This window comes from Parus major, chromosome Z, assembly GCF_001522545.3.
Source record: "Parus major isolate Abel chromosome Z, Parus_major1.1, whole genome shotgun sequence".
NCBI lineage: Eukaryota > Metazoa > Chordata > Aves > Passeriformes > Paridae > Parus > Parus major.
In genome coordinates, this window is record NC_031799.1 from 52,868,655 (window position 1) to 52,880,684 (window position 12,030).

At 38.9% G+C, this 12,030-nt stretch overlaps 1 protein-coding gene across 5 annotated transcripts in view; it reads right to left on the reverse strand.

Annotated features, from left to right (window-relative positions):
• SEMA6A (semaphorin 6A) overlaps positions 1-12,030 on the reverse strand; it is a 126,453-nt gene that overhangs the window by 55,617 nt on the left and 58,806 nt on the right. For all 5 annotated transcript variants that reach the window (XM_015652530.3, XM_015652527.3, XM_015652526.3 and 2 more), the window contains exons 4-10: positions 11,452-11,512; positions 9,869-9,931; positions 8,952-9,053; positions 6,118-6,208; positions 2,694-2,813; positions 1,541-1,629; positions 419-636 (exon numbers count right to left, since the gene is read on the reverse strand). In XM_015652530.3, the coding sequence (XP_015508016.1) occupies positions 419-636; positions 1,541-1,629; positions 2,694-2,813; positions 6,118-6,208; positions 8,952-9,053; positions 9,869-9,931; positions 11,452-11,512 (744 nt within the window). The remainder of the gene's footprint in view (positions 1-418; positions 637-1,540; positions 1,630-2,693; positions 2,814-6,117; positions 6,209-8,951; positions 9,054-9,868; positions 9,932-11,451; positions 11,513-12,030) is intronic.

A 12,030-nucleotide genomic window follows, 5' to 3' on the forward strand; every position in this document is an offset into this window, starting at 1 on the left:
ATGCATAAAACAAAGAGAACGAGATAACATGGTTCTTGGAGGTTTAGCTATAAACAGGACAGGCACAGCCCTTTGTGAGGAAAAAAATTTCTGTATTTTCTCTTTGGAACAATATTTTGCAAGTTAAACTCTGCAATGCTTCTTGGTGGCTGGTATGAACTATTCCCATGTAAAGAAAAGCATGTCTGAGGGATGTGTCCAGATAGTAAATGGCTGAAAGCCACCCTAAGTCATCAGGAATGAGGTAAGCACTACCAGGGTACCTTAAAATTAAATCCAAACTATCGGCAAGCGCAGACTACATAATAATTACATCATATGAGCAATCACTTCTTGTACTTGCATAAACTAAAAAGCAACTGCAGTGAAAAGCAAAACATAAATGAAATAGAAGGTAAAAGGTTATTGTGACTATTACCTATTATACGGAGTGGAGAATGTTGCTAAAACAACATCCCGGCCATTGAAATGTATGACGTCTGTAACAGACTGCAGAATGTTGAAGTAGAAGTGTGAGTCGCCAGGAACTGAGCAGTTCAACCGAGCCTTGAGAAAGGAAGTCCACTGTTTTTCCAGCACTCTCTGAGATCCTCCCATGTCATTTTTGCAAACCTGGGCCACCCTTGGGAAAACTACCTGTAAGGAATAGAGCAAAAATAATGGAGAAAATTAAGTGTTTGCTTGACTTAAAGACTTTGTTGGAATACTGCTTTTAAAACATTTGGAATAACACAGCAAGGTGCTTAATTTAATACCACTTTTCTATAATCTGTGACAAATAAGAAACAGAGAAAAATTAAGCTTTGGAACAGTGTGCTATGAAAGATAAGACTGTGGCATTTACCATACAGCCACAAATCCTTCAGGAGATCTGCTCTCAACCCATATAAAACTCATTTCCATACAGACTGCTTAGCTTTCTATTTCCCCAAACAAAAGCACATTTCATATTCACAATCCCTGCAACCCACACTGCTGCTCTGATTCTTGTGTTTTCAGCACTTAAAAACTATGCAAATCTTGTTGGGCTTTTATTCCTGCTCTCCACCTTTGTGACCTTGGTCAGCTTTTCTAACTGCTTCGTCAGAAAGCTATTGTGACATTAGAAAAAATGCAGAAAGTGTTTAATTGTTCTTTTCAGAATGGCAGAGCACAAAATTCCTACCCCTGTTTACTCAGCACTCTAATTCATATTTCTTACAGAAAAACATCTTCCTGCTTTGGAATCCATTTTTAACAATTATCTACTATGTTGAACTAACTACATTAGCCTTGTGCTTTATATAATTTCAGAAAAGAGACTCTAACATACACCATCACTGTAAGAAACCACACATTTTCCTTTCAAGACAGTGCAATGTTTCACTCCAGCCAACCTTTTGGCTTGAGCAATAGGAATCTTCTCAAAATGCTGACCTTGTCATCATGATTTATGGTTCTCATTTCAAGGTCACTCATAACAGCATTGGTCCAAGAATAGCATAAGTTTTCCTCCTCCTGAATCTGACAAAGTCATTCAAGGCAATGTTTTTGCCCTTACCTTTCCCATGCTGTTGTACTCCACTGCTATTTCCCGGAAGAAGAAGTATATGTAATTGCCATAGTCAACTGCCTGAACAAAGTATGGTTCTAGGAAAAAAAAAAACAAAACACAGCAACCCAAGACTTTTAGACACCATGTACAGGATACAGAGAAATACAGCAAAGAGAAGCCAAATACATTCACACTTAACATCCAGAAGTGAAATGTCTGTGTTTGACAAACTTGATCAGTTTTCAGAACAAACAAATCACTGCTGCAGAAGAATCACTGTCTGGGGACAGGAGAGCTGGGAACAAGCCCATGCAGCATCACTGCAGAGTAGTTAAGTCTCTGCCACTAATACGTCTGCCCTGCATGGAGTAAGAGGAAAGGTAAACAGGCATTTATAACTGTATGCCTGAGGGGTCCAAGCAGTGCTCTTTATGGCATGCAGGCTGTGAGTTGAAGGAATAAGAAACCACATAACTGTTTCTGCCCACACGTGTCTGTAGCAGCAAGCAAAGTGGGACAGCTAAAGTTGACACCTGGCAAAACATTTCTGCATGCAGAAAAAGACTTGAAACTATGGCTTTGCTCTCTGTTAAAATCACTCCAAATGCTAACAATTCTTAACACCTACATGAAGCTAAACAACTCCACTCTTAACAATGAGGGCATTTAGAGCACAGAAATTGCCTAATTCAATGGCAGCAGTACAATTCTTAAGAACTTTAACAGAAAGGCTTTTGTGTAACATTCCCATAATTTTAGTTTCATTAATGAATCTTAGCATTACAGGACAAACCTTCTATACTTCATAAAGCCTTGATTGTTACCTAACAGTGCTGTGGCAGGAATATTTTCAAACACAGCCCAAGCACACAGAGCCCTGCAAGCTCCAACTTTTCCATCCAACAGACGTAAACTGGTGGATTTCAGCTTGGAAAGCTCACTGGAATACATATCCTGATCTACCCAGCTCACAGCTTCTGTCAAATAAAGTAACTTGGGGTCAGGAGAAGAGAGAAAGAGATAAACAGATCAGAGCAAGCAAGACATGCAATCTACTTCCCTCTTTCTGCCAGAAAACATTGGTGAAATGAATTGACAAAGAGGTCTGTCAGAAACCCAAGACTCTCATCTGCTTTTTTTGCCTTGTTTGTTTATCTACCTTTCAACCACTTGGAGTCATGTTTAACTGTCCGCAGAGTTGGGCTGTCTCCAAGGCTCCGATATATGACTGCATCTATTGCAAGGAAGTCGGTCACTGTGGCAGAATACAGCTTTCCCTCTGGGGAGGACAGAAAGAAGAAACAAGGGGGGAGGAGCATTAGAAATAATACAATTGCTTCTTCTCTCATCAGTCAGATGGGCAGGGGAAACAAAGCCATCACAGTGCTTAGGAGCACTGGAGGGAAGGAAAAAAATCCAGCTAGGTAAATGGAACTGAGTACCGAACAAGCAAGTCGCCACTTTGCAAAATGGTAATTTCAGAGGGATGCTGTGGAAGAAAATACCCTTATGGAATAATTCTTCTTCAGTTTAGGTACGTGATACTGACAGTCACATGTCACCAGTTCAGTGCTCAGAAATTCTGCCTAGGTATGTCAGCAAAACAAATATAACAGAATTGTTAATTTTAACTGGGAGTGCAAACCAGACAGGGCTTGAAGACTGTCAGCTAATTGACACTTAAAAGATTTCTCCCCTTGAGAGCACTTCTGCTCTGCCAAAGATCACTAACAAAAGATTAAATAGCATGCTGGGAGCCCTGACGAAACAGGAATGAAGAGAGATGGAGGAGGATTACCCATCAATATTTCTTTTCTAGCATGCATTTTAGGCATTTCCCATTTGAATTATGCATTCCTCTCTCTTAAAGAATGAAGGACAAGTGATAAGAAAAGGCCTAAAAAATGGCACCCCAAGGACAACCAAAATATACAAAACTGTAAGGACATAAAAGCACAAGATCCCACAGCATTTTAAAATTTTATTTGTTATCTAATCTGTTTGCAGGTCATGGTAACTGCACAGGATTGTTTTCATGTGTGAGAAAGATGTTGGAACATGATGTCTGCTAGAAGCACAAGCAGTACAGCATGAGCCCACAAAATTGTGTCTCTACTGTGTCTGCATAAAAATCAGAATTGTTTACATCTCCTCTGATAGAGATTATGTTGGTGCCTTGAAGGCACCAGCACTGAGGACATTCCCAAGAAAAAGCAGAGAAGTTTCTATTGCCTCCAAGCTCTCCTCCTTATACTTTCAGACACCATTTAATTTAAGACTGAGAGGGAATCTCATTAATGCACACAGCTATTTCAAAGGAGGTTGCCAAGCAGATAGTGCTAGGCTCTTCAGTGTGCCCTGCTACAGGACGAGGAGCAATGACCACAAACTAAAACTCAAGAAGTTCCACCTCAAGACAAGGAAGGACTTCTTTACACTGAGAACACTGTGAGGCATTCAAACCCCATTTGGACACATTCCTGTGTCACTTGATGTAGGTGACCCTGCCTTGGCAAGGGGCATTGGGCTCTATGATTTCCAGAGCTCCCTTCCAACCCTCAAAACCCTGTGAGTTTGTGAATTTCAGCTCCAGATATAAAATTCAGAATGTTTTTTATTAGCAGTACTGTATGCTTTGTTCTGACTCATGCAAGTCTTGTCCTTATTTGGCTACTTAAGAATGATCATTTTTTCTTAGCAAAACAGAAAAAGTAATTACAACATGTCATGTCATGTCGTGTCGTCGTTTTCCCCCCTCCCCAAATTAAAATAGAATAAAAAAATAAAAAGCTCAATTGTTGAGATACGGATGTCTGAACTCATGTTAATACAACCACACTATTTTCTTTCCTGCCAAGTTCCTGTGACTAACTACAATTTGCACATATCAGCTGTAATAGCAAGATGAGCCATATTCATGTAAGTGCATCCAACAAACTCAGATGACCTGGATTTGTGCCCTAAACTGTTCTGAAACAGCTTTTCATTGCACTCTGAAAACTTAGCATGGGTACCAACATGTAAGACATATATTACAGTGATTTTCTGAAGCTAGCGTATTTACGGGGCATAGTCTACAAATATTTATTTGAACTGTATAAAATTTATTCTGAATCACCATGGAGGAGTAAGGTCACTTCCATATATATTCTCTTTATTTTCAAATAATGCAAGGATTTCTTCACTGACAAATTTGGAGTCATCTTTCTGAACTTCGTCTGCATTCAAAGTGAATGTTTACAATAGGCTGGTCATAAACTCTTGGCCAATACAGTGAGAAAGATCTTTCTGAGAGGTCATTCAGACTGCATTAAGGACAGAGAGTCTGAGAGACATGGGAAAAATATTTCCCTAAAGGACTTTCTCTCTTTCCATGCTTTATGAATTACTTGCTACAACTGAAGAATTTCTACTGTATATTTCTTTATATATTCTTTTACGTATTTCTAATTCCCTGTGACTGTAATTAAGAAATCACATACTACCACTATCATCATCACTATTCTTGAAACAAAAGATCCCACTTATTTGCACTATAAAGATTTTTTCTTAAAAAATAAATAAATAAAATTTAAACAGATTATAAAATCTCTCTTTTGTGAGGCAGATGATACCTCAAACCTAGTAGTGCTTAATAGAGCCATTTGACTACAGACTCGTTAGAGAATGGCTGAAATACTTGCACATTCTTAAATCTTGAGAGGAATAGCTTAGTTATTTCCATGTGAGCACCCAGGCTCTGTTTTATAGCAGCACACCTGCTGAACAGGACTCGCATTATCACGGATGATGTCTTTATTATTTTCACCACCAATCTAACAGCCGGATCTAAAAAAAGATCAGCAGGGTTGCACACTAAGAGAAGTTCGATAAAGAAATAATTTAATCAGGGATTCCTGAAGAGATATACAAAAATACCACACAATCAACAGCCAAAATTAACCCCATATATAAGATCCCACTTTTTCTAAGTATTGTAGTAGAAATCACAGTTAACACTGTTCTGCATGCAGCATAAATCACCACAAGCCACTACACTTCTCCCCTTTTGTCTACAGCAGATGGTAAGACCATATTAAGATTTTTCAGTTAAAAAAACAACAACAAAAAAATCACCTTCCCCTTCCTCCTAGATCTAGAAAAGGGCATGCCACAGCATTTTCCTTGACTTCCTTTTATTACGAATGTTAGCTTAGGCTTAGAGTTGTTAAAAAGCGTATCTTGCTTAATCCTCATTAAAGCTTACACAAGCCTTGACTTCCTTTGACGTTCACAGAAGCTGGATGCAGCTAGAAATGGTGCCTCACACTGGTCACATTATCAAGAATACAGGAAGTATTCTAATGAAATATTGATCCAGGAAACTGTGGCTTCATGCAATGTTGATAACAGTGAAGTTAGTTCCAGAGAAAGGGAAAGATTTTTTTTGCTAGAGATTTCCTTATGCCCCCTTTTTTTAGTCATTGCTCACTCCCTTTGACACCTTTCAGATTTGGGCATTCTGGGCTCAAGCAAGAGGCACAGCATTATCCTAAGCCTGGGCTGCAGGACAGAAAGTAAAAAGTTTATCTCCATCATTTTACCTGCAAACAATGCAACATTGGCATGCTTTGCATCATAGGGGCACCTGGCCATTCCACTGAATTCCTCTTCCAGATAGTCCAAGGTATCCATCTGAAAAATCAAAGGGAGCTCCTCAAATAGAGAAACAAACAAAACTTCTTACCCAGGATGAGGCTTATGACAGTGCTTCTTCTTTTCTGGGCAGAGGAGAAGGCCCATTCTCTAACTCTGTTCCTGACTATGAAGTAAAAACTTGACAAAAATCATGGCATTAAAAAAAATAAGCCTGAAAAAATTATGTCTAGTAAGTCAGGCATTATTTTGGAGCTAATCATTTTCACCCTTACACATTTTACAAAAGTCTTCAGTCTGTATTTTATCTGCACACAAGTTTCATTTCGAACTGTAGCAGGCCATGTGGTCTGTGGTTCTGGCAAGGCTCCAAAATTTATCCTCAACAGTGACCCAACAGAAGCGCTCTTATACACAGAAAAGACTGCAAACCACAGCATTCAGAAGAAACAACACTAGGACAATTATTTCTGTGTGCATTTTTCTCCCCCAAGTCCAGAGATCCTTCTGCTCTAGTCTCAACAGTGGCGCTCTCTTCCTTGATTTGCATATTCAGAAAGATGCTCTTCAAGTTTTACTATACCGGTTGAGTCTGTGTCACAGAGAATCCTCTTACCAGCAGGCAAGAATTAATCTGTGCAGCAATTGTAAATTCTGAGGCTTATATGTAACTCCTGGGAAATAAATTCACCCGGGGCACTGATAATGACACAAATATACAGATTGACTTTACGTGAAGTTCAAGAAGGTTTGGTGAGCTAAGGGAGAATCGCACACCTCTTACCTCTTTAAGATGCTTATATTACTGTATTTTGGGAATAAGAACCTTTGTAGCATATTCAGGCAACCTGTCCAGCTCATACTTTATATATCACATACAGTAAAGATTCAGAGCATGAGAAATAACCCACACAGCACCATCAACTTAAATCAACTTTTAATTTGTATGTTACAGTTTCCAAGTCCTTTGGAGGATGATTTGTGATCATTTGTTTTCTGTCAATACATCCTTCCTGTCAAAATCCACTCTGAGGGCAGTTAGTTGTGTTTACTCAAAAGCGGAAAAGCGTTCCATGTGATAGTGAGAGGAAATGAGTTAGAGTCCTGAGTGACTTTTCCTCAAGCTCCACACCCTGGGCTCATCCTCACGGCCACCTGCAGACTTGAGGGGCAGCCCTGCTTTCTGTCTGTCACATGTTTAGCTCTCTCTGTATAAAGAAGTGATACATGGAGAAAAAGTCAGGGCAGGTGTTGCAGAGGCCTCCTGAAGACTGCCAGAGAGATCACTATCCAGCCCTGCAGAGAGGGGGATGAAGACTCTGAAGGCCATTTATATGCCTCACATCAGTATGCCAAAGAAATCTGTAATTGTGTCTAAAAGACAATTTCCACGCAAGGAGACTGGCTGAGATTTGTTAGCCTCATTAATGGCATTCAGAGATAAAAAATTACAAACTGTACTAGGAGACTAGATACAGCCCTGAGATCAAGAAGCTTCACTGCATACTAGGAGCAGGCAAAGAAAGAATAAAAGAAACAGCTGTTAACAGACCATCTAACTGTTCCTCACAGTCACCATGACACAAGCTTTCTTACTCAAATTTGGTTCTTCCTCCGCAGACTGGAAGAAAATACTACCCTGCACTTCCCTCCTGTGTTTTCTAAACTGCAGCCATTATAGTGGCTAAATGAGGTAAAGCATCATTGCACAAAAATCAAGGAAGAGCAGCACTCACAGTGAATACCACAAGGGAAGTAGTTTTCCTGGATGTTATCTTTATTCTGTTTTTTTACAGTAACTCTGAACCCAAAACCTGAATGACAGTTGTGGGTTTGTCAGGAGCAGCATTTTATTTTATTGAATTTTGTTTTTTCAGAAAAAAGATGAAAAATGACCTGTGGGATGTAACAGTGCCTAGAAAAGCAGAGTGTGGATGTCAAATGCCTAAATAAATTAATTTCAAAACTATTTCAGAGACATCCACTGTTGGAAGTTATATAAGAATATAAGGGTGAAATCCTAAGAAAATGGGAAATATTTCAGTAAATGGGTCCTACTGGAATGGAGACTACTGGGATGCACTATGCCAAAGGAATAAATTGGCTTCAGGGCATTAATGTCAAGAACGCATGGACCAGCAGTTTCGACACTGCTCTAGACAAGGTTGTGGCTTTGCAGATCCCCAGCAAGTGAGGAATACACCACTGTCCTGCTGTACTCTTCCTTGTGGAGATCTGCTGTCATGGATGGATTCTGCCATCACTTCCACGGCACACAATGCTGCAGGATCTCCACAGTGTCCCTATCTGGGGGGTTCACAAGAAACTCAGGTTTTGCTTGCTATGCCCTCAAGCACCTTGAGAACTGTTTTTGCGATTGAGAACAGTACGACAGAAATTTTAAAACCTGCTACTCAGAAGTAACCTCCAATATTAGTCTATGATTTGATGTGAGTGTCAGTGACAAGCTGAGGAACTTTCTGAGGAGTGACTAGAGATCCCCCAAGCAGGGATCTGAAGGACTCTGCACCTGTGGAGGGCAATGCAAAGTGGCAATACTCTTGATGTGCAGGAGTTGCAAAGAACTAGAACTATTCAGTCTGAGATTTTCTCAGAAATCCAATCAACACTGAACCCAGTAGCACTGAAACAAGTCAGGACAAATATTTCAGAGTTGAATGGTGCACAGCTGAATAACAACCTCATGCTGCTGCCAACACAGTCACAATAAATCCAACCAAAAAACAAGGCATAAGAGAAATTCCACATGCAGATTACATACTTTGTAGTTCCTGCAAGAAGGGTTGAATGCATTTGTTCCACAGATAAACAGTGTGTCCTCATTTCTTTTTAGGAGAACCTTAATAAAGTTATGACATTCATCCTGAAGAAAAAGAATAAAAATTATTTCAACTACTGTATTTTGAGTATTTGTTTTTATTTTTAAGCAGGGATCTTTCATTGTCAATTTTAAAATTAATTTGGCTGGTACTCACTGTGATACTCTGGCCTTATTTTGACTATGTTTAATTGACAATGAGCAAATTATAATTAATTTATATTCTAGTAGTTTAAAAATTACAAAGAACTGAAGAGACAGCATTCATATTACAGCTCCTAGTTTGCTGTTGCTGACAAAGGTGAATTTTGTTTGAAAACTGTTGCTTTCCTGAAGAGCAAAAAAATCTGATCTTGTCACCTGCTCTGCGGTCAGACAGTGACATCACCACTACAGTGTTCTGGCATGAAGCTTCTGTAACTAAAAGGGGGAGTAAAGAATCAAAGAATCTGCATCTAACTTTGATACCACTTGTGCCAGTCCTAGGTTACAGGAGGGTGAAACTGGTGTGAGAAACAGTCCTTCTACAGCCCCACATTCATTTTTACCCAAACTTCTCAGTGCATTCCCACAGGAGGATGGACAGCAGCACCCGGCTTTTGAAGCAAGACTGGTGCACTAAGCACTGGGACACGCTCAATGCCTTTAAGTATTTCGGACATTGCTGTGGCTTCTGTCGTAATATTTTATCACATTCCAAGTGAACTATTTTTGCAAATTAAAGCCTTCAGAAAGCTGATGAAAAAAGCAATTACTGGTAAGAAGTGAATGGCACGATCCATTCCACATCACAGACAGCAGCCGGAGATAATACTGATGCAACTAAAGTGGCAGCTGCAGAAGAAATGAAAATTACCTACCTTATGTTTTCCCTTCATTCTGCATGTGTCTACATCAGCTTGTCTAGATTTCCATGTCAATTTCTGCAAGAATAAAGAAAGATATCAATTAGAACTCAGAGGTTTTTTACATTTGATTTCAGAATTAGAAGTCCCTTAGGGGAGACTATCTTTTGAAAGTTTATTGAAAGTTTTCTGCACTTTCTCCATGATTAATTCTCCACAAAATGAAGGTTTAGTGATGTGGAGTTTGTTCTGTCTCCAGTTCAAGAGACTGGAAACCCATCCCTCTATCTTTAAAGCCTAAACTAACAGAATTCAACAATAGGCCAACTTTGAAAAATGTGTACTTTTCTTAAAAGTACTAGATGTTCTCTTCTTTTAATTCATATTGCTCTACAAATGAGAATTATCATTTATGGACTATCTATTACTATTGCTATTTATGGACTATGAACCTTCACTGGATTCTAAATGAAATATGCATTCTGGAAGACAACATGTTAGATCTGGAAAGAAATAAAATTCAGGTAAATCTTACCACTTTAATTCAGCTAACAAGCTCTAAGAGTTTTTCAGCTGTCAAGACACTGCTGCCTTTATCTGCTAACACTCTTCCTCCAGAAGATTTACAGGTAAATCCTGTACCCAGGTTTTTTTTGGGGTTTTTTTTGAGATGAGTTTTTAAATAATGGTCAAACGTGGAAGGCTTATTAATTATAATAAAACTTTGTTTAAAATCACATGGCCTAAGATGGCATCACCTTAGACACTATTGCCATGATAGTTCTGACAGTTCTGACAGTAACTGATCAGTAAACTGAGGCACTGTACATTCATGGGGAGGTCTAAGCTGAAAGAGTAACCATGAATATTAATTCCCATTATAAGCTTGTGCCATCACTCTCTCAGGAGTAAAAAAGTTCATCTTCAGCATCATTCATAGTTATAATGAAGCACTGTCCCCTTCTCCAGTGGAATTCACCCAGTGCCCAAATTTGTATGAACTTCTGTGGGCCCAAGTCTGTGTTTAATGTATGTTACACAATATGAATGCAATGCAAAGAAGCTGAAGGGAGATTATTCTCAGTATGTTCATGTTAATATCCAATGTAGTAATGCAGACAAACTTTTTCTTGTTTGAATGCAACTTCCCATGGCGATAATGAGAATACATCTACAAAGTGGTATTACACTAAGATTTTATTCAGTCAGTTCTTGCACGAGTGAAAACAAATTGTGCACATGAAAATATGTAACTTGCTTCTTATGATGAAAGTTTCAGTAGACTTAATTGGGATAGTATAGCTGTTACAGAAAACTGCTGCATATAAATGAATAGATGTTTGACAGATGTTCCATCAGGGACCTCACCATATTTCAGTACAGATTGCTTATCAGCCCAGCTAAACCACTTATCAGAAACTCACAGAGGACATGATTGCTATTCTAGCTCTCCCCAAATATGATTAGCAATGCCATCTTGCTTGCTTATTACAGTTTTACAGCAGTGCTGGAAGTTCTTTAAAACAATGTCATCATCCTATTTATTTGAAGCTTGTTCTAGTGTCCTTGGTTTCTGGGTGATGATAAAAGCTACTTACTTTGCTAAAATAAATTTCTTCTGTATGTGATGTGTCCATATCAACAGTATAAATATGGTCCCTGTAAACAAAAGCAAATGAATATGAAGTCACATGGAGTAGTCAGACAGTTTATTTTCTACAAGAGAGCTATCCATCACAAGATAATCCATAATCCGTTTAAAAAAAAATCAGAGATCTTACCAGGAAACATTACTGGCAGCATCTCCTGCTTCTCCCACAAAAGCATTTTTACATATAAACTGTTTGCTTTCCCATTAAGAGAAAAAAAGAAAAGTGCTACAAAACTTCAAAGTAAGATTCTTTCCCAAAAGCAATTATTTATTTGAACAAATGAGATTTGGGAAAGTAGATGAGTGTCACATGATTTCTGCTGTATCAGTTCTACAGTAGATGCCACAATGTAGTATGAAAATGTTTTGCTGTATCCTGAAATCAGCTGCAAGCTTTTAGGCAGTCTTTGCCAGATTCCTTGGCTAGAAGTCACTGTGCCACATAGGTACCCATTAACATGGGTTAAAAAGAGGTTAACCCCTCTCCTCTCCCTCTCCTCTCCTCTCCCTCTCCCTCTCCCTCTCC